Raw genomic sequence first — 24,057 nt, forward strand, 5'->3', positions numbered from 1 at the left:
GTTACTTTACTCTATTCCCATTTTGGCACTGCCATTGTGAGCCACCTGTCTCCCACTCTCCTGTTGCATATGTTATTGGCTACAGGTAAGTTGTTGCTTCACCCGAGTTTTGTTAGAATAGTTCAATAATTTTAAGGTGATTACAAAAGGTTGACAGTTGCTGACAGATGTATCTGCCGGAAGTTGTCAATCTTCTGTTGACTAAAAATAAAAAAGCTGAGAATCAATGAAAAAATGAGTACGGAGATCACAATAAAGTCAGAATAGTACCAATATAACAGAAGTAATATTTTTCACAATTCTTTATTTTGTTAAAATGCATAACAATTTCTTATAATTTTTATTTGTATTTGAAGTTCTTATAATACATGACATTTCTCAATACAAACATTTGTCAAAGAATGCATGTGTTTATACATGTACAATTTGAACAGATGACTGAATGACAACAATAGTTTCAGGATCCCTGGACACAACTGTATTTCATTAGATCAGTATAGAATATTGTGTAAATTAGGGATTCAGCATCCTTCAGACATTCATTTCAATTTGCTGTAAAAAACTTTATTCATTTGGGGCATAAACAACAACACTGTGTAATTCTCAAAGCAAATCATTCAGAAATACATAATAAAGAGCAAACATGTGAAACATTTCTATCTAAAAATAGTGAATCACATTTACATAACTGCAAAAAGAGAGATCTTTTAGGAAAAGGGCACAAACATACTGTATAGTGACACATATGTAAGTAAACATTCTCAATGAAAACATTCTCAATCACGAAGAAAATATTATAGCAACACTCATAGAGGTTAACCAGCAAAAAATAAGATAACAAAAAATTAAAAAAAGAATTAATGGCTAAAACAATAGCAAGTCTGTAACCAGATCCACATAACATTTAGAACATGTACACATAAAATAGGAGGTTATTCATAAATATGACATCTTCAATAGGGAAACTGTCACCAGCAAGTTATATAACAGACACTCATGACATGGAGCACTGAAAAGATATTTAAAAAGTAAAGCTAAACAGTGAAAAACCACATACTGAAAAATGAACACAATGGTAGACATTTGGGATAAAATAACACACAAATGATAGTGAGAAAAAGCTTGTTAGTAGTTTCAGTGCTGTAAATAATGATAAAGATGTATAATTTTAGCAAAAGTATAAATTCATTAATTTTATTTTTGTAACTGGACCTGTAATTACCACACTCCCTCACTCAACCAGCACTTTCCAACCAACTTGTCCAAAACAGATAGCAAAAAATAGTTTGTGCAGTGGACTGGTAACATTCCAGTCATAAGCTACAGTCTTATTACCACTGTCAATATGGATACGGACCTTACTATTGCGGACATGTTCACATGTGAAACATAGTTTTGAACCTTTCTCCAGTGGAGGCAGTTTGGTAGTCTTCCCCTTGCCATCCACAAATACACTTCCTGTAAATAAAGAAATTTTATTTAATATTACTTATTGAGTCAATAACTGACACAATGCGGAAAAGGAGGGTTGCTTTTTTCTGCCACATTTTCAGACTACAAGAAACCAGAATAGTGGATAGTGAACCAACTGTTCACCTACTTTTGGAAAAGTAAGATCAAGAACAACTGATTCAAAGAAGTTCAAGATGATTTAGTTGATTTAGGCTTGACAATGCAACAAATTGAAGGCAGAGAAGAGAAGAAGATTTTGAAACAAAGTGACATGAGATTTAAACTAAAGACATTTGCACGCAAAAAAATACACCACAACTGATGTAGGAAGGGCAGCCAGGTCGGAAAGGATGAATAAGTTTTGGGAGTAGAAGAGGAAAGCCAAATCTACAACTAGTAGTAAGACTTAAATGTATATGGATTGTATAAAGTGCTCCAACGTGGGTGTAAAATATGTAAATAAATAAATAAACAATTACTTATAAAAATATTTTAAAAATGGTCATTTGCTGTAAAATGAATATCTTTACAACAGTTATAATGTGGTTCAGTAAAATGTGTGAAAAGGTCATTTACACAAATGTACTAATATTTATTAAGACTAAGAATACAATTCTGAATGCACAATAGGCGTTTCCTGTGACCTCATTACACATAACGGTTGCTGAAGAAGTAAAACAGACAATACAAGAATAAAAAGATTGCTTTTGAGGCCTTTCATGTTATAAAATGTTTTGGCTGCATTGGTAGCTTTTGTATTTGACAACATCTAGTTAGATCTTCAGACACACTGGGGGATGCCAATTGTTACTATATTCTTTTTGTAGTAAAAGTGAATCCATTAGCCATATTTAAAGATCTTGCAAGACCTTTAAAGACAGCTGAAGGCTTCATTTATGCTAAAAAATTCTCATTAATTCTGTTTCATGAAAAGAATGTCTTAAGTAAAAACCAGCCAGTTTTTATCACCATGTTTACTTATTATACAAAACAGGAGATGCTCTGCTGATCAACTGAGAATACCTGAGATGAGACATATTTCTAGTTAGTTAAAATCATTTAATGCTCTGGTGATAACTTCATTTAATTAAATTCTGCCTGTTTTATGTCTTTTTTGAGAGAACAAATTTCATGACCACAAATGGGACATAAGTAAATCTAAAAAAACTCATTTTTCTCCGAGCAGCTCAATTCCCCTTCCTAGCCCTATGTAGGGGCAGGGCCATACTGTGGTCATCACAAGACAGGCCTGTGTCAAGGGTGGGGGTGGGGGAACTTCTGTTAAAATACAAAAAGTGTAGACAATGGATGTGTAAAACTGGAAAAGAGGGGAAAATAGTAAATTATTAAAGTGGGAATAAAGTGGCTAAAACTGAATTAGTATCTTAAACTTCAAAAGTATAAAACTATAAGCTTTTACTCTGAATGTATAAAAAATAAGATATTACAAGAAAAGGCCTAGAATGATGGATGTATAAACAGTAAAAGACAAATATCATAAAATTATAGATGTACAATTATCACTATTGTCAAATCCTGTTCCCTGTAATTATAGTTGCTGAACATAGTTTCACTTTTGTAATTTATTGTTTTACACTTTTTATGGAATTACTGACAGGTTTCAAATAGATTATATAATGGTAAGACAGAGATTTAGGAACCAGGTTTTAAATTGTAAGACATTTCCAGGGGCAGATGTAGACTCTGACCACAATCTATTGGTTATGAACTGTAGATTAAAACTGAAGAAACTGCAAAAAGGTGGGAATTTAAGGAGATGGGATCTGGATAAACTGACTAAACCAGAGGTTGTACAGAGTTTCAGGGAGAGCGTAAGGGGAACAAATGGCAGGAATGGGGGAAAGAAATACAGCAGAAGAAGAATGGGTAGCTTTGAGGGATGAAGTAGTGAAGGCAGCAGAGGATCAAGTAGGTAAAAAGACGAGGGTTAGTAGAAATCCTTGGGTAACAGAAGAAATATTGAATTTAATTGATGAAAGGAGAAAATATAAAAATGCAGTAAATGAAGCAGGCAAAAAGGAATACAAACGTCTCAAAAATGAGATCGACAGGAAGTGCAAAATGGCTAAGCAGGGATGGCTAGAGGATAAATGTAAGGATGTAGAGGCTTATCTCACTAGGGGGTAAGATAGATACTGCCTACAGGAAAATTAAAGAGACCTTTGGAGAAAAGAGAACCACTTGTATGGATATTAAGAGCTCAGATGGAAACCCAGTTCTAAGCTAAGAAGGGAAAGCAGAAAGGTGGAAGGAGTATATAGAGGGTCTATACAAGGGCGATGTACTTGAGGACAATATTATGGAAATGGAAGAGGATGTAGATGAAGATAGATGAAGATGAAATGGGAGATATGATACTGCGTGCAGAGTTTGACAGAGCACTGAAAGACCTGAGTCGAAACAAGGCCCCGGGAGTAGACAACATTCCATTAGAACTACTGATGGCCTTGGGAGAGCCAGTCCTGACAAAACTCTACCATCTGGTGACCAAGATGTATGAGACAGGTGAAATACCCTCAGACTTCAAGAAGAATATAATAATTCCAATCCCAAAGTAAGCAGGTGTTGACAGATGTGAAAATTACCGAACTATCAGTTTAATAAGTCACGGCTGCAAAATACTAACGCGAATTCTTTACAAACGAATGGAAAAAACGGTAGAAGCCGACATCGGGGAAGATCAGTTTGGATTCCGTAGAAATATTGGAATATGTGAGGCAATACTGACCTTACGACTTATCTTAGAAGAAAGATTAAGGCAAGGCAAACCTACGTTTCTAGCATTTGTAGACTTAGAGAAAGCTTTTGACAATGTTGACTGGAATACTCTCTTTCAAATTCTGAAGGTGGCAGAGGTAAAATATAGGGAGCGAAAGGCTATTTACAATTTGTATAGAAACCAAATGGCAGTTATAAGAGTTGAGGGGCATGAAAGGGAAGCAGTGGTTGGGAAGGGAGTGAGACAGGGTTGTAGCCTCTCCCCGATGTTATTCAATCTGTATATGGACGATAAATAGTTTAGACAAGAAGAGAATAGAAGCTTTCGAAATGTGGTGCTACAGAAGAATGCTGAAGATTAGATGGGTAGATCACATAACTAATGATGAGGATTGGGGAGAAGAGAAGTTTGTGGCACAACGTGACTAGAAGAAGGGATCGGTTGGTAGGACATGTTCTGAGGCATCAAGGGATCACCAATTTAGTATTGGAGGGCAGCGTGGAGGGTAAAAATTGTAGAGGGAGACCAAGAGATGAATACACCAAGCAGATTCAGAAGGATGTAGGTTGCAGTAGGTACTGGGAGATGATTGCAGTAGGTACTGGGAGATGAAGAAGCTTGCACAGGATAGAGTAGCATGGAGAGCTGCATCAAACCAGTCTCAGGACTGAAGACCACAACAACAACAACATAGTATTATACTTCCAATGTTTTAAATTTTTAATATTTAATGACACTTAACGGAGTTCTAAGTCCTCCACATAATTATACTGCTATAATGTTACAATGTTCATGTTTTTTGTGATTTATACATCCATTATGCTAGACATATACTTTTAATATCTTAATGATAATTTTATACAATTTTTTAAATACTTTTAGAGTAAGACCTTATATTGTCAAAGTTTCATATTTTTAATATTTTAAGACACTAATTCAGTTTTAGCTACTTTATTTCCAATTTTATAATTTACTATTCCCCACCCCCTCCCCCGTTACAGTTTTGCACATCCACTGGTCAACAATTTCAGTATTTTAACAGAAGAGGATCTTTTAAAAATAATTGAAATTTTGCAGTTTTAGTATGAGACCTTATCTCGTTAAATCCCTTGCACCCCTGCCAATTACCTCTCCCTCACCCCTCCCTTGCCTTCTTTTCCCGCTCTAAACCTTCCTCATTCCATTTTATAATTTTACTATTTCATGCCATTTACAGTTTACATACCCACTGTCCTAAACTAGCATTAGTGTAGAAGCTGCAGTAGCCATATGTAGAAGGGCACGTGGTCGAAAGTGGTGGAGGGAGACACCAAGGTGGAATAAAAGAGTCACGGAGGTAGTGGGAAGGAAGAACAAGGCCTTCATACTGTGGTTCCAAGAAAGGACTAAATCAGGGCTTAACAACTGGCCGGTTTTGAGCGCGAGTACTCGCATCTGCTCAGGCACGTGCTCGCGAGCAGGTGCAAAGTCGTGGAGTAGGGTGGGAGGGGAGGGAGGGGAAATGCGCGCGAACGTTTGAATAGGGCTGCAGCTTGCCTATTGAAATAGCGCTGACTGTGTAACGTTTAAAGTACTACGATCAGCTCTAACTGTCAGTTCGCCGGTTAAGAATCATGTCAAGTCGCCGTTGTGTAACCCCAACCATGCTTTGGCAGTTGGGAGGAATTGTATCTGTTTACAGAAAAAGATGGTGTTGCAAAATGTTTAGTATGTCACAAAACTCTGAATTCTTTTAGGAAATTTAATTTGCAGCGACATTATATGTCGTACCACGCGAAAGACTACGGAAGTGGAAAATGTGATGGACCAGATCGTGCACAGAAAGTTATTAAACTTAAAAGAAAGCTATCCGAAGAAGATCTGGATGACGAAGAAAAATAAACTGAGGCAGCTCTCAGAGTGAGTTACAAAATTGCTTTGCTTTTAGCAAAATCCCTGCACCCCTTCACTGATGGCGATTTAATAAAAGAATGTTTGGTAGTCGCAGCGGAACATTTGTGTCCATCTCAAGTTGAACAGTTTCGGATTGTGCCATTATCTAACATGACCATTACGTGTCGCATACGGGACATGGCAGACGACGTCCAGAGCCAGCTTGCAAATATCTGTAAAGATTTTATGGCTTATTCAATAGCTCTGGACGAAAGTGTTGATATCACAGGAATAGCGCAACTTGCCATATTTATTAGAGGTGTTAAAAGAGATCTTCAGGTGAGGGAGGAGCTCCTCGATGTAGTAGCCATGAAGAACACTACAACCGGAGGTGATATTTTAAGTAGTATTGAAGAAAGTGTTGAAAATATAGGATTGACGTGGAATTCTTTGGTTTCAGTGTCTACAGACGAAGCACCTGCGATGACAAGGAAAAAAATCAGGTTTTGTTGCGCTGTTGAAGGAGAAAATGCAAAAACTGTCCGTGCCGAATGAAATACGGGGCGTTTACTGTGTGATCCACCGGGAAAACTTATGTGCAAAGAGTATCACTATAAAAAATGTAATGAGTGTTGTTGTTCGTACAACCAATTATATAAGGAAGCATGGGCTACAACACAGGCAATTTAAAAGCTTTCTTGAGGATGTAGAAAGCCAGTGTGGCAGCCTGCCTTATTACAGCGAGGTCCACTGGCTTAGTCGTGGCGATTTATTAAATCGATTTTTTTGCCTATTAGATGAGATAAATATGTTCATGGAAGTAAATAACATGTGTGTTCCTGAATTGAAAGAGCCTTCATGGAAATGTGATCTCGCATTCTTAGCAGATTTAACTAGCCATCTGAATGCTTTGAACATTTCACTACAAGGTAAAGATCTGCTAATTATTCATTTCATAGATCGAATACGAGCTTTTAAAAAGAAATTGACACTTTGGGTGAGTCAGCTGGAAACAGGAAATCTAGCTCATTTTCCTAAATTATCATCTATGCAAGATGTTCACAAAGACTGTGAACGTTATTCCCATAGTTTAGTTGCCCTTAAGGAAGAATTTGATCGACGCTTTCAAGATCTGACAGCATTAGACAGTGATTTTGATCTGTTCTCCTCTCCATATTCAGCGAATATTGAAGAGATTCGTCCTGAGCTGCAACTCGAAATTATTGACCTGCAGTGTGACAGAGAATACAGAGACAAATGTCAGAACAAGAAAAACATTTTGGAATCCTACAGACACTTTCCTCAGGATAGATTTCCTCGTTTGCACAAACTGGCGGCTACAATAATATCAATGTTCGGTTCCACATATGTTTGTGAACAACTGTTCTCTGCAATGAAATGTAACAAGACGCGCCTGAGAAACGAATTGTCTGATCAAAATTTAAACTGCACGCTGCACCTACGATGTACAAGAACAATTACTCCGAACATAGACACAATTGTAAAGGGCAAAAAGTACAAGATAACCGAGAATCTCACACTTCAGTGACACCTTTTATTGTGTAATAGTTCACAAATTAATACGAATGTAGAGGCATACACTAAGCTAATAAAATTATGTGGCACGTGTACATTCTCCTATATTTGTTTAATTTGTCGCAGTAACAATTCGTGAGTGATGTCCCTGCAGGTGGCCACGGATTTACATTGACTGGCGGCAACTGTTGTGTGCCCCACGTGACTCTCCCCACTCTCCGCTCTGGTCCGGTAGTGGGGGTAGCGTGCTCGCGCTGCTCCGTGCTCGCGCCTTGCTGCTCACAGCTTGCTCCGCGAGCATGTATGTTGTGAAGCCCTGGACTAAATTAATAAGAGAGGAGTATAAGAAAAAAAAAAAAAAAAAGAGGCCAATAAGACAGTGGTTGAGGAGACAAGAAAGTGGATGGAAGAATTGACAAAAACGATGGAGGAATAGCACAGGAAGTAAAAATGTACTGTAAGGATTGGCCAAAAGTAAGAGAAGAGGTTTGAGAGAGGATGCAACAATGATGGATAGAAATGGCAAAGAGGTTAATAACAATGAGACATTGAAAACAGTGTGGAAGGAGTACTTTGAGCATTTGCTAAATCTGAATGGACTTGGAGATAAGAATAATAGAGTAAAGGAAGTTGAAATAAACTGAGGAGGAAGGGGGGGAGGGGAGAGAGGAGAATTTGACATGGAAAAAAAATGGAAATGGCACTGGACTAGATACAAGATGAAAGGAGGAAAGGCACAAGGTGTGGATGAAGTGAGTGTTGAAAAGGTAAAGGTAGCATGGTCGATTGGGGAACAGTGGCTTTGTTGTGAGATGAGGGTGGTGTGGAATGAGAAGAGACTCCAGAAGATTGGAAGAGGGCACCAATTGTCCCTATATTCAAGAAAGGGAGTAGGAAGGAGTGTAGATATGAAAAGATCCTGGAGGGCAGAAACCAAACAAGGGTCAAGAACAAATTGAGAGAGGAACTATGAATTTGGGGAAGACCTTGTGATGGCCTTTCTTGATATTGAAAAGGCATTTGCTAGGGTCTGTAGAACAAAGGTCTGGAAAGCACTAGAAAAGAAAGGAGTGAAGGAAGACTTGACAAGCAGAGTAAAGGAGATGTACTGTGGAAGTCTGAGTTACGTGAAAGTGAGAAATGTAAGAACAGATTGGTTCCAACAAACAAGTGGTGTGAAACAGGGCACTGCATTGTTGCCTCTCCTCTTCATTGTGGTCTTAGATGAGATAACAACTAAGGTGACAGAAAAAAAAATGGAGAAGACAAGATGAAAGCAATGGTGTTCACTAATGATTTGATGATGTGATGAAGCAGGAAGGAGGAGATTCAGGAACAGCTGGATGCTTGGGAAGAAACTGAAAGACAGTGGGGAATGAAATTTAATGTAAATAAATATGAGATCCTGGTTACACCCAGAAAGAAAGATATACCAAATAGCGGAATAAGGATTGGAAATGAACAATGGAAGAAGATGGAAAGTGTCAAGTACTTGGGAAGTGCGACAGAGAAAAATGGAAGAAATGAGAAAGAGATAAGTGAATGTGGCAGCCAGGCAGTACCATTCCTGAGAATAGGAGTCTGGTTTGGAACAAAGCCGTCCCACAAGAAAGCAAAGAAAGCAATGTTACTACTCCCAATACTGGCTTGTGCACCTGAAACATGGGTAATGAAGAAAAGAGATGTTAGCAGATTACAGGCATGTGAAATGAAGACCCTCAGAAGTAGGATAGGAGTAACAAGGAGAGAAAGGATGAGGAATGAAAACGTAAGGGAAACAGTACAAGAGGCACCCTTGCAGAACAGGACAGAAACATCAAGCGTAAGATGGTATGGGGACTTGAAGAGAATGGAAAACGAGGATTCCCAAGAAGATACATGAAATGCAAATTCAAAAGAAACAATCAAGAGGAAGACAAAGGGATAGATGATTGAAAGTTGCGCATGAGTGCGAAAAAAGAGATGGGGACTGGACCAGAGTGAACACAGAAAGGTGATGGGAATACACAACTAGATAGCAAGGTTTATGTTCCAAACAGACCCAGCCTGGGGCTGGAAACAGTTCAATATGGTGGTGGTGGTGATAATTAAGATAATCCTTCTAAGCTATTAATAATTTAATGAGAATTTGTAAATAATTATACTTTCTATAGTTTTAGCAAGACTCCTCTTGTTCAACTCATGACATCCCCACAGCTCCCCTCCTGCTTCCATTTCCACAGCTCCCCTCCTGCTTCCATTTCCATCCCTTAACCACTCTCACACCATTTACCCATTCCCCTTCTTTTCCCCCTTTTGCCTTCTTTTTCCTCTTTTCCCGTCCTCTAACTGCTAGACTACTCTAATAGACATTTATCTAAAACACTGACAGCAGCTGCAAAACACAGTACTCTGAAGCAAGATTCTGAATAGGCAAGGCAGGTCATCAAACACAACTACGTACATAAATTCTACATTTATGTAAAATTCTTTTTTCTACTGATTGTAAAATATTATGTGGTACACATTTAGTTTTACTTTGTTTTAGATCTGACGATGATCCAGAGTGCTTGAAAAATGTCATACAATTAAAAATGTGCAACTTACACTGAATGACAAATGAGAATTATTTTGCATATCAATATACATCGAAGAGCTAAAGAACTGGTACACCTAACTAATACCGTGTAGGGCCCCTGTAAGTATGCAGAAGTGCCACAACATGATGTGGCATAGACTCAACTAATGTCTGAAGTAGTGCTGGAGGGAAATGATACCATAAATCCTGCAGGGCTGTCCATAAATCCATAAGAGTATGAGGAGGTGGCGTTCTCTTCTGAACAGCACATTGCAAAGGATCCCAGATATGCCCAATAATGTTCATGCTCGGGGAGTTTGGTGACCAGCAGAAGAGTTTAAACTCAGAAGAGTGTTCCTGGAGCCACTCTGTAGCAATTCTGGATGTGCGGGCTGTCACACAGTCATCCTGGAATTGCCCAAGTCTGTCAGAATGCACAATGGACATGAATGGATGCTTACATAAGTGTCACCTGCCAGAATCAATCTAGATGTGTCAGGGGTCACAACTGACATGCAGGGTCCATGGATTCATGAGGTTGTCTCCGTACCCATGCACGTCCATCAACTCAAAACAATTTGAAATGAGACTCGCCCGAATAAGCAACATGTTTTCAATCATCAGCAGTCCAATGTTGGTGTTGACAAGCTCAGGTGAGGTATCAAGCAGTCATCAAGGGTAAACAAGTGAACCTTCAGCTCCAAAAGCCCATATTGACTGCAGCACTGTATTCTGCCCGTTTACATATCTCAGTATTTGAATACACATGCCTATACCAGTTTCTTTGGCACTTCAGTGTAGTTGGGATATTCTTTGTAAAGCAGGACACACTTGCAATATTTAAAAGTTTAAAATTTGGTACTTTTTATATATATTTTTGAAAAAGCTGGATATTTTACTGTATGGAAACAATGGTTTGTGGCCCATTATTGCTTTCCCTCATAATTTGTAGCCATTTTTATAATGCTATATGTTTTTCGTGTGATAAAAAGAGTGTGAATTACTGGCAATTTTGGACCTTCATTTCAACTATTTGGCAGGTAAGAATCAGCATATCATTATTTATATTACTGTTACATAACCTAATGTATCGCATAAAGAGTATAAAACTGAAGTAGGTAAATTATAGGTTGGAGTAAACAATGTAATACAACAGCATGAACTTTCATGTAACATGAGTCACTTTCATGTAATTAAGTTTTTATAGCAAGAGAGATATTAGAGATAACTGTGTCTTGTTCAGTAATTTACTTCTTAGCGTAAATGTGTAACTAATATCACTAATAAAAATTTCCTAATTCAACCAATATTGTAACGTGAGTCACAAAATCTGAGTCACAGTTGTATGATTTTAAGATTAGAAGAAGAGGATGCCCTTAGCAGCAGCAGCAGAAAGAGAAACTTCTGGAATAAGCTCGGGCGGGGGAGGGAAGCAAAAACAAAAGTTTCTACAGTTGAGTCAACATAAAAAAGGACTGTTATTAGAAGAAAAAAGAGCTAAAAATAGGGAGAGTGTTAAAAAACATAGGAAACATAAAATGCAATATCAGAAACTTAGTAAAGCAAGTTTGTCACCGTATAAGTCACAAGTGCTCTGGATAAAGCCCTGACTCGAGTGCTGCAATTATTTGCATTAGCAAGGCGCTGAAAATGTGAAGGTAGTTTCATTCTGGTCAGATGGACCTGCCTCACAGTTTAAAAACAAATATATTACTGCTGCTGTGCCTCAATTTTAGTCGTTTCATAATGTCAAAATCGAGTGGAACTTATTTGCTACATACCACGGTAAAGGAGCCATAGATGGAATTGGTGCAGTTGTGGAACAGCTAGTGGCGAACACAGTAAAAAAGTGAAAATTCATAGTAGGTGATGCATCAACTTTCACTCAGGTGGCTGCAAGTATCACAACTATGCAGGTTTTTCATGTGTCTATTGATGAAATTTAAGGCATCAATGTGAAACTTTATCTGGCTCAAATATTTGCTTCAGCTCCATCAATACCAAACATAAAAAGGCATTCATTGCTTTCACTACAAGAAAGGAGTACTACAAACATATCCGCTTGTCTCCAAAGAATTTTGCTGCTGCAAATCGTCATACTGAGGAAACTATAGATAGTGTGAAAATTGGAGACTGGTACAAAGTAGAATATGACAGTAAATTCAATGCTGGAGTACGTACAGTTTTTGGAAATTCTTACTTAATCAGTACAATGGAATGTGCTGGTCACTATTGGAAATGGACTGTAAAATGTGATGAAATTATAAAGAAAATTAATCCACTTGATGCTGTCAATGCAAGAAAATATTTTCAGTTCTCTGACTTTTAACTGAAGGAGGAGGAGGAAGGAGATTAGTGTTTAACGTCCCGTCGGCAACGAGGTCATTAGAGACGGAGCGCAAGCTCGGGTGGGGGAAGGATGGGGAAGGAAATTGGCCGTGCCCTTTCAAAGGAACCATCCCTCTTTTAACTGAATTTACAGTTCATTTCCCCAGGTGTCATGCTCTTATAATTTTTCATAGTGTTTGAAAAGTGAAATGTTAATGTTAAGATTATCTTATTTGGCACATAATGTCATATTTTCATTTCTCTGCTTGCAGGAAAAAGTTTTTCCAACAAGAAGTAGCAAGTAACATGAGTCACGTACAAGTAACATGAGTCACGTAGCATTGAGTCATGCGCCTTTTCAATATATTAAAATATTTCACTTGGTACATATATTTTTAGAAATCTGTAAGTCTGTCATTTGAATGCCAACCTAATATGCATTTTCTGTGATAAAAACCAGATCAATACTCCTAATTTTTTTGAGGACACTTTCGACCTAAAATACACATTAGGAATAGGACGTCCCAAATTTGTAACATGAGTCACAATATAAATTACACTCTTGTTCTTTAATTTTAATGCTCTTCCCTGCTTAAATAATTTTTGCCTGAATAACACAATTTATAATGATGATTTACAAAAGAAAATATGGGTTTATAGATGAATAACAATTCTACATAATAAAACACTGATTTCAAAATGTAACGTGAGTTCATCGAACAATATTTGAAAACCTGAGAGCTTTCAAATCTCATCGAATACAATCCCCAACCATCAGTCTTTCCTTCTCATCTCATACAGTAAGTCTCCCCTGACACACGGTTCTGGGTGACTTCCCGAAATCTACCCCTTTTCCTAGACTTCTCCAGTCCTTTCCCTTCACCCCTCTTCCTTCTCCTTTAACCCTTCTGCCTGAAAACGGAGCCACTGGCTCCGAAAGATTGCCAGTTACAACCATTTTTTATGTGTGTGTTTTGCTGCCACTTGGTGAGTAGATTTTTTATCTATCCATTTAAATAAGATTATAAAGTGTGTTGCATTACAAAGTGATGATCTCAGGTTAATTTTTTTTTTATACTGGCTACTATCACTACACAGCTGTTGAACATGGTGTATATATCTGTGTGTGTGTGTGTGTGTGTGTGTGTGTGTGTGTGTGTGTGTGTGTGAGAGAGAGAGAGAGAGAGAGAGAGAGAGAGAGAGGAGCAGAAACGGTAAATAGAATAGGGAATGGAAGAGTAGAACTGGTACAAAGGATGTTATAAATAACAAGCAGGTGTCTGCAACATGAACATGCACCCTTCCTTGGTACAGGAAGTTGGAATGCTAGCAAAAAAGAAGCATGCGTCTCTTTTTCTTTTGTTCTTAGTAATAAAAGCAATAAATGATATATGTCCATTTAAATATAGAAGTTTATTAACTTTTAATGCTGACAGTATTGTACCATCCCTTATTTTTATTGGTAAATTATACATTTTAACAGTAACATCTTTACAATGTACTTTTTTATAAATGCCCAGACTTTGGGCATTTAAAAATATCTATTGATAAATGTCCTGCCCACGGAGCATTTGCCTGGCCCACATCACGGCACATTGCAGCACTTGCTGCGACAAGCAATTATATTGTGCCACTTACAGCCTGCCTAACAGATATGCTCAGGTCCACGGAAGCCCCAGGGAGGTGGAAACTCAGATTTTGCCACCTCTAGGAAAATAAGTCGGTCGTTGGTTGACTGCCAGGATATACAAGAGACATTGTACAAGGCTACTATTGTATAACTTGGAATGTAACCAACTGTAAAAATGCGATGTACTCATTGTAATAGAAAGTGAATACACATATTGCAAAGAAGAAGAGCGTGAAATCATTCAGTAATATCAGATCTCTTAAGTAACTTTCCAGACTGACACAGGCACTGCAACATAGCAAAAAAAGTCTGATGCCAAGATACCTGGACCACAGTACTTCTGGAACTATTTCCACATGCAAGTAAAATTAATAATCTACAGTGATCATAAAATATTTACATGTAAACATATCATTATAGATGAATGATACACTGCACATCTGTCATCCACACAGGGATGATCAGAAGTGTCTGTATTTTCAGGTAATAACATGTGATTGAGAAAGGAGAAGTAGTCAAAATTAAAAGGAAATTTTTACTTTGTGAAGAAAATTTGTTGTCCACAGCAACCGGACAACTGCAATTACTTGGTGTTTGAGTTATTACTAGCACTGCAGTTAAAATGGAAAATTCATGAGTCAGACGGTTGAGGAGTAAGGATTAATTGCCGCAACAATAGCTGAGAATGAGAAGAGAATATTAAGTCCATGGTTGGGAAGATAGGTGTTTCTGTTTATGTCAGTGGTTCCACATAGACATACAACAGCTGGTTATGATCTGTTCACAACAGCAATGGCAGTGGCAGCAGCAGCAGTGCAATAATTCACCCACCGCGTCACACATGTGTCTTGTTGGCAGCACTACACGGCGAGATCATCATGAACCTACGTGAGCTGTGTTTGGCTCACGCAGATTTTATTTATTTACTTACTTATTTGCAGTGTTGTGGTTTGTGGATGAGATGAACGCGAGTGCAACTAGCCGACAAAGTTTGTTACTTTCATGCAGTGTAAGGTCAACGCTGAAACAGCTGGCTGCAATGAAGGGTTAACAGTAGATTTGTTATTGTTTGGTGTAAGCCTGTAGGCATCTGAAGCATGTCGCAACCAGTAGAAGAGGTGTTAAGTGGTTTATGGAGAAGACGACTAGTGAATTTGAAGAGGCAAACAAATGGTTAAATAGAAACATGGGAAATCTTAGAACACAACCATATGCAACAATGCGAATTTAGAAAATCATACACACAACAAAAGAAGTTTTGCATCACCATGGTTCTGAGAGTTCTGGAACCTGTACAGAAACTTGGAATAGAGATCAACATAAACATCATTTCCGCTCTTTTTATTGATCATGAAAACCACACATTGCTTGATATACCACCATACAGCGAGACCTTCGGAGGTGGTGGTCCAGATTGCTGTACACACTGGTACCTCTAATACCCAGTAGCATGTCCTCTTGCATTGATGCATGCCTGTATTTGTCGTGGCATACTATCCACAAGTTCATCAAGGTACTGTTGGTCCAGATTGTCCCACTCCTCAATGGCGATTCGGCATAGATCCCTCAGAGTGGTCCATAAACAGCCCTTTCAATCCATCCCAGGCATGTTCGATAAGGTTCATGTCAGGAGAACATGCTCGCCACTCTAGTCGAGCGATTTTGTTATCGTGAAGGAAGTCATTCACAAGATGTGCACGATGGGGAAGCGAATTGTCGTCTGTGAAGACGAATGCCTCGCCAATATGCTGCCGATATGGTTGCACTATCGGTCGGAGGATGGCATTCACATATTGTACAGCCGTTACAGCACCTTCCGTGACCACCAGCAGTGTATGTTGGCCCCACATAACGCCACCCAAAAACAGCAGGGAACCTCCACCTTGCTGCCCTCGCTGGACAGTGTGTCTAAGGCGTTTAGCCTGGCCAAGTTGCGTCCAAACATGTCTCTGACAATTGTCTGGTTGAAAGCATATGCAGCACTCACTGGTGAAGGGAATGTGATGCCAATCCTGAGCAGTCCATTCGGAATGTTGTTGGGACCCTCTGTATTGCGCTGCATGGTGTCGTGGTTGCAAAGACGGACCTCACCATGGACGCTGGGAGTGAAGTTGCGCATCATGCAGCCTATTGCGCACAGTTGAGTCATAACATGACGTCCTGTGGCTGCACGAAAAGCATTATTCAACAAGGTGGCGTTGCTGTCAGGGTTTCTCCGAGCCATAACCCGTATGTAGCGGTCATCCACTGCATACCTGAGTGGCCTGAGTGAGGCACGTCATTGACAGTTCCTGTCTCTCTGTATCTCCTCCATGTCTGAACATCGTTTTGGCTCACTCCGAGATGCCTGGACACTTCCCTTGTTGAGAGCCCTTCCTGGCACAAACTAACAATGTGGATGCGATCAAACTGTGGTATTGACCGGCTGTTGGATCCCCTCTGTCTATTAGGTGCTGCTTATGCATGGTTGTTTACATCTTTGGGCAGGTTTAGTGACATCTCTGAACAGTCAAAGGGACTGTGTCCGAGATACAACATCCACAGTCAACGTCTATCTTCAGGAGTTCAGGGAACTGGGGTGATGCAAAACTTTTTTTGATGTGTGTATAAAGAAATCTAGGAAAGAGAAAAAGGAATTGCATACTTTGATTATAACTTCCAAACAACAACAACTGGGTATCGCAATCAGAAGTAACTAAACACTGTGACAAAGTTAATGAACAACTTATAGAGGTTAATAATTATGTAAAGTAATTGAGAGAGATAAACAAATGGGCATTTAAAACAATTTCTGAACAAATCTGAAACATGGATGGGAAAATCGACATATTAGAACAAAATAGGGATTTAGAGGTGACTGCTATCACAGGATATGTTTGTACTAACTTGAAGGAGAGTGTGAGCTACATAATTGATCAAAATGTACATGAGAAAGTAGATTCAACTGTCAGTACACCTCAATCGACAGAAAATTTACGGAACTGAAAAAGATGAAAAAGCAATTAAACAGAAAGAAAGCTGGCAACAGCCTGTCAGCAGAATAATGCGAGGAATTACAAAAAGGAAATGGGATTAATTTATCCGTACAATTCTCAAAGTTTAAACCAAATGAGGTGGTTCACCTCCACTTACTTTCTAAGGGTATTCTTTAGGTCGCTCCCTAAATAATGGGAGGAACTGAAAAAGATTTTGTGCTCATTTACTTAGAAGGTAGCACAACTGGCAGGAGATCAACACGTACAGAGGAATTTATTTTTGGGACGATTTCCAGTAGAAATTTAAAAGAAAGAACTGATCTCTGAGTGTTTGATACTAAGTATTACATAGTACTTGGAAGAATTATAAGAAATGCACAGAATTGCATCTTACAAAATCCAAATATCTACACAATACATTTAAGGAAGGGCATCTAGTTAAGATTGTAGTGCCTCAAGAATATCAGTGTTAATTCTAGAAACACTCGGCTTTCAACCATCTTGAACACCCGATCTTTTAGGTACGAGTGCAGGAGAGTGAGAACGTTTCTACTGATCCACCTGTTTCTATGTACAAGTAGGAAGTTTGTTATTAGAAGACTGTAAAATTGGCGAGTCACTGACAACGACTAATGTTTGCCGCCAGTCCCACAGAAGACGTGAGGAGACCTCAACGAATAATTATGTTGTATTCTTTGATGTGTTAGTGTCTGTGGTGATGTAAAAAGAAAAAAGACTATTAAAAAGTTGAATATGGAGTGCTACGCACATTCATGTATTGGAATCACTTGAGACTAGAGACTTTTAAATTATTTCATGCCTTGGCTATGAACGAAACAAGACACATGTATGCTATTTGAATATGTGTAAATGAGTCTAAGGAATAAGTTAGCTTGCAGAAGTTATTATCTGTGAAAGTTGAAAATATAAAGTGATGGAACTGAAAAGTATTATATGAGTACCAAAATTATTTCAAGGATAGAGAAGTATTTTAATAAATTCCTTTAACCAGCTATAGTCTTCGGAGAAGAAGCTTGAGGGAGATCGACATAGCTGATTATGCAGAGAAGAGGATCGACTATACACAATGTGCAAGTTAACTGAATTGAGAGACGTGTGTGCCTTGCAACCCAATACCACACTGTCTGTTGTCATCCGAAAATGTTAGAAGGTGTTTAGTAAGAAGACTATCGCATTATTTGCAGGGGGGGGAAGGGGGAGGGTGCAGTTTGTATAACACAGAATTAATAAAAAGATACATAGTTTAAGGCTAAATGACTAGGAGGATCTATCTCATTTAATTTTAGTGTTTTTAAACATCTCTGAGGGAATTTTTTTTTTTTTTTTTTTTTTTAATTTACGTACAGCAACTGCTTGTGCCTTCTTTAAAGTTGACGAAATGGTAGATATCGGATGATAACATAGCAACAATCTTATGCCTTGCTGTCTCTTCATAACAAGCAAGTTTTAATGATGGACACTGGATAATATCTATACAGAAATAACTACATATATTGACCCCTGTACAATAATAACAGAACCTTTTCCAACTTCACTGAGAATAAGAAATCGGCAAAGGAAACTAGTGAATATTGAGAATCAATTCAATAAACAATAAATCCTTTTTAAATGCAACTACCTGTAAAAAAAAGACATGGAGAAAGTAAAAGACCTCTATAATAGCTAATCCCAATTATACAATTAAAAAATAAATAATAAATTAAACAATACCTATCCAGTTGCGGTTACAAAAGCTAGCTGTTAGGATCATCACATTCACTGGGGGTAAGAAGAGGGTAGATACCCACCTCAGGAAGTAATTGATGTATATTTTAACACAGTACAAGGATAATGAATGAAAATAAGTTTGTAATAGCATGAACTCAGGGAAGAGGAAAGCATGTGAGCCACAGCAGATAGGTGAGCTCGGAAGTCCTGAAGCAAGCTCTAGCTATAAAAGGGAGTAAGCTTATGTGAATGAGGAAATCACAGTGACATGGCAAATTCTGATATGCACACTGCACTCACAACCAACAAATGGAAAATGGACATGGCCTTTCAAAAACCTTAAGTTGATAACAATAGTCCCAAGGTTGTTGAGACTGCATAGCAACAAACATTGCAACAACCCAATCAACTGTTTCACTTGCCCTTCCATGATAGCTACACCTGATAGTACCCCAATACAGGAACTCAAAGACTGAATTTTAACAAAATAATTCAAACTATCTGTTCTGTCAATGAACAGTTAAATCACAAATCTAAAACAGTTAATAGCACTTTTAAACTACAAAAAAGGGCCATTAGAATCTTGTTTGGGTGCAAGCCTAGAGACTCTTGTAAACCACTCTTTAAGAAATCTGGTATTCCTCCATTACCATGTGTATACATTATGGAAAGCCGTTTGTTCTTTAAATTAAATGTAATAGGCAAGGACTGGAGACTGCAAAAAAACTGTGATATACGTGATCACTTTACCAGACAAAACAGAAACTTACATATGACTCAAATCAGCACAGCGCTGTGCCAAAAAGGCACTTTTCACATGGGAGTTAAGCTTTATAACAAACTTCCCAAAAACGTAAAAGCTATCACTGAGGTCAATACATTTGGAAAATCTGTAAGTCATATTTACAGCATCACTGCTTTTACTCCATTGAATAATATTTAAATTTATGAAATGTGTTATATAAATACTTAAGTGTAAAGTGTATTATTGTAACCTTAAATATGTATGCCTTGAAATGACTTTCAGCCTGTATATTTATAACTTGACTCGTTGGTTGGTTGTTTTGGGGAAGGAGACCAGACAGCGTGGTCATCGGTCTCATCGGAGTAGGGAAGGATGGGGAAGGAAGTCGGCCGTGCCCTTTCAGAGGAACCATCCCGGCATTTGCCTGGAGTGATTTAGGGAAATCACAACTTGACTTGTCCAATGTCTTATGCATAAGCTGCTATGTAGACAACAGGATCAATAAAAAATACAATACAATACAAGACCACAACTTAATTCAGAATTATCTGATTATGTTAGAAATCCCACACATTTCCCTCACTTTCTGAAGTAAATTCAATTTCCCTGTTGGTTCCAGTTTGTTACAATGGGTTGTTTATGATACTTACCTTGTGCATTAACAAAGATTACTCCAGGTTGTAGAAGATTTTCATCGATAAAATGATGATCAGCAAGAGCAAGACCTTCATCACTACACCCTGCATCGCATTCCAGAACCTTAAAACAGAGGATTACTACATTATTTTTGTATTCCTTAAGTATTACTTTCTATGTTGACTACTACCAACACAGCAACAATCTAAATATGTAGAAAGGAAAAAATCTAATAACACTGCCCCGTCTCTTATTATGAATACATAAAAACTATCACTATAACTATAGACAGACATTTGCAATGTGTATCAAAATTTTTTATGACAAAATATTTTGGAAAAACGTCCAAAATTTCTGTTTATAGCATTACAGGGCTGCATCAAATTAATATATAGCTGACTTTACGATGACAGATCAATCACTATTGACAAAACAGAGAAGGCACTGAGCAGTAGATAGTAAAATAGAGACCCACAGCCTTTCAATGAAACTAGATGGGAAGAATATGTATGCCAAGTCAAAATGACAAAGCACAATATATTATTAAAATTAATAAGTATGAGTCTTCTCCAAGAACTTCTTTCACAATAAAGACTCGTCTCGGACATGGTGATGGTTTATCCCCACTGCATTTCAGTGGGCCCTTGCAGTACATCATGAAGATGTGCCAAAAGGAAGCTTCACCTAAGGTCAACATTAGAATAAAACACCCAAGAACAAACTGCAGAAGGTTTGCAGGTGATATACCTCGCTTATGCCTTAATGTGGATGGATAAATAGAACCAACAAAATGAAAACAGTTCTATTTTTAATCTTGTCATCATATAATAAGAAACACTTAACAGTAGATACCAAAATCCAGCTCTATAAAATCATAAAGTTCTTGGAAGCCACTTATGTACTGTTCCAAATTCTGCTCAACTTGTCAAAACTGAATGAAGGATCATTAGAACTTTTGTAAATAAAAATCTAGGCCCTCCCCAATGAAACTTTCTGTCACGAGACTGACCCAATCCTCAGTATTATGAAGAAGAAAAGAATCTCATATTTCTTTCATATCTTGTGACTGCCAGAAAACTGTATCTTATGACAACTAGTGAGAAGAAATCTGGCAAAGATGATGAGAGAGCTAACAATAAGAATTACAGGCCGACCCGGTAACTGAACTCAAGGTACTAGATGCAGAGAACAAAGGTAATATTGACACTTTTCTTAAGACTTACAAATTTCAGCAGAAATGATGCATAGAAAGGTTAGGGAGGTTTCATAAGAAATGAGAGAATCACAACAGGAACAAACAAACAGGTACTAGGTGAACTACAATAACCAAGTAGCACAACCTACAAAGAAAAAGTGAATATGTAGCATCTCAATTGGTCCAATGTAACCAATAATAATAATAATAATAATAAAACTGTATCAGTATGTCTTCTCCAAATATATTTATGCTGTCCTGGTGCTTCCAGCTGTCACCTCTTGAGTTGCATGCCTTCATGTTTGACACTAACTAGCCTAAGTACAGGTAATTATCATAAATCACAGAACAGAATGGTAGATGGGCCATTTTATTAGCAGATTATAGGTATATGACCTTTACAAAGGCAATTTTCTAAACAGTATACATGTTACTTCATAAATGATATAAAATCAATAAATAAAGATAATCAGCATGATAATGGAGAGATTCCTGATGATTGGACAAAGGCAATTATTATACCTATTTTTCAGTAGGGTAACCAGCTGCTCTGGTAGGACTACAGAGGAATAACATGTATGAAGATTTATGAAGAGAGAATTTTACAGAAAATACAAAACAAGATAAAACTGCAATTGAGAGAGGAACAACAGGGCTTTTGGCTAGACAATCAACTATAGATGCCATATTTACATCTAGACAGGTAGTAAAAAAGAAATGGGAAAGACACTGTAGTTGCTTTCATAGATATAAAAAAGGTGTAAAATACTGACAGGTGGAAAGAGATACGGCAAGGTCTGAAATGACTGGAACTATCTCAAAACACCTCTAACTCAGATTCAGAAAGATGTAAAGGAAATCCCTGGATTGTGTTATAATAGATGGAAAAATCAGAATGGTTTACAGCAGATACAGGGATTCAACAAGGAAGTGTACGCTCATCAGTGTTTTTCAGTGTAGTCATGGACAACATCACAAGGGAAGTTTACCAAGGATCAACAGCAGATGATAGAAAATTATACTATGTGCAGACAGTGTGATGACATGGGAAGATAATGAGCAGAAACTGAAAGAACAACTGAATACCTTGCAAAGGATAAATGGAGAAGCAGGTATGGAAATAAGCTCAACAAAAAGCGAGATAGAGAAAATCAACACGGAAAATGAAACATGGAGGGTGTAAGTTGTACAGTAAAATTTATTAAAGAAGTAGATGTTTTCAAACTTCTAGGAAGTAAGCTAACATCAATGAAGAAATTTTGGAGAGGACAGTAAATTTCTCAAAATTATTATTATTGTATATAAGGCATAATCAGGAATTGAAAAATAACCATGAAAACAAAGATCATGATATATAAATTACATTATTTAACAATTTTGATCCATGGATGAAGATGCTGGACCTGTACAAAGAAAGACTGAGTAGAAAACAAGCAACAGAGATGAGCTTTCTACAAGGGATCCTGAGTAAGGTGAGAAGGGATAGGATAAGGAATGAAAAAATAGGAAACATGGTTCAAGATCAGTCTCCTAAAAGAAACTATGGAGAGAAAGAGGCTGAAATGTTTCGGCCACATTAAAAGAAAGGGGAAAAAAAGACTACCAAGAAGAGCTCTGAAATGGACAGAATCTGGAAGAAGACCAACTGGAAGACCATGAGACCATGAACAGAGATCAGGTGAATTATGATGTAAATCAGAGAGGACAACAATGGGAGTAAATGGTGAGTAAAAGACTGTGGGAGATAAGAAAATACTGGAAGAAGATTTGTGAATGACCTGCACAGGCAGAAATGTTTCAGGAAGAAGAAGTAGAAACAGCAGGGTGATACCTTCATCGAAGAATACTTCTACTCCTCAGATAAAACTCAGAAGTACACAAAAATCTGTGATCTGTCCATCTGTTTTGCATCTACCAGAGAAGCAGGAGGCAAGGCAAGGAACAATTAGGAGAACAAAGTATAATGGATGTGACAGCTCTGGAGTGAGAAATAGAGACATGGAAATAAGATACATGGTGGACTAGAATGGTGGAGTGTAGTGGAAACAGGAGGGGAAGGCGAGGCTAGGTGGAGAACAGGGGCTAGCAGAGACTGAGGCTTGGTTGATTGTGGACATGATACATATATTGGAGGGAAGGTTTCACCTGCACATTCCCTCAGAAAAGCTGCTTTAGAGCCTACAGAGAATTCAGATAGCATGGCTTGTGAAAACAAATAAGTTGCCAGGTCCAGATGGAATTCCATTTTGGTTTTACAGAGAATACACATTGGCACTGGTCTCTGACTTAGTTTACATTCATAGCAAATCTCTCACCCAGTGCAAAGTTCAAAGTGAATGGAAAATAGTGCCAGTGATTCTGTATATAACAAGTGTAAAAGAAAGGACTTGTAAAATTACATGCCAACACTCTTAATGTCAGTTGGCTGCAGAATATTTGAGCATACTCTAAGAGAATAAATATAATAAGCTTGTGTCCACAAATCAGCATGGATTCAGAAAGGATCACTCATGTAAAAGTCAGTTTGCAGTTTTCCAGCACAATATGCTGCAAACCATGGATGAAGGGTAACAGATAGAGTCCATATTTCTAGATTTCTTCAAAGTGTCCAATCCAGTGCCACACTGTTGACAGTTAACTAAAGTCCAATCATACAGAATAGG

At 37.9% G+C, this 24,057-nt stretch overlaps 1 protein-coding gene across 4 annotated transcripts in view; it reads right to left on the bottom strand.

The window, feature by feature from the left end:
• Positions 1-335: 335 nt before the first annotated feature.
• The window catches only part of LOC126236362 (cytokine receptor-like factor 3), a 117,600-nt gene continuing 93,878 nt past the window's right edge, over positions 336-24,057 (bottom strand). For 3 of the 4 annotated variants that reach the window (XM_049945594.1, XM_049945596.1, XM_049945595.1), the window contains exons 7-8: positions 20,214-20,322; positions 337-1,458 (exon numbers count right to left, since the gene is read on the bottom strand). In XM_049945594.1, the coding sequence (XP_049801551.1) occupies positions 1,232-1,458; positions 20,214-20,322 (336 nt within the window). In that variant the 3' untranslated portion in view covers positions 337-1,231. Of the gene's footprint in view, positions 1,459-20,213; positions 20,323-24,057 lie in introns of all 4 variants that reach the window. The other variant, XM_049945597.1, reaches the window with a different exon arrangement.

This window comes from Schistocerca nitens, chromosome 2, assembly GCF_023898315.1.
Source record: "Schistocerca nitens isolate TAMUIC-IGC-003100 chromosome 2, iqSchNite1.1, whole genome shotgun sequence".
Taxonomy (NCBI): domain Eukaryota; kingdom Metazoa; phylum Arthropoda; class Insecta; order Orthoptera; family Acrididae; genus Schistocerca; species Schistocerca nitens.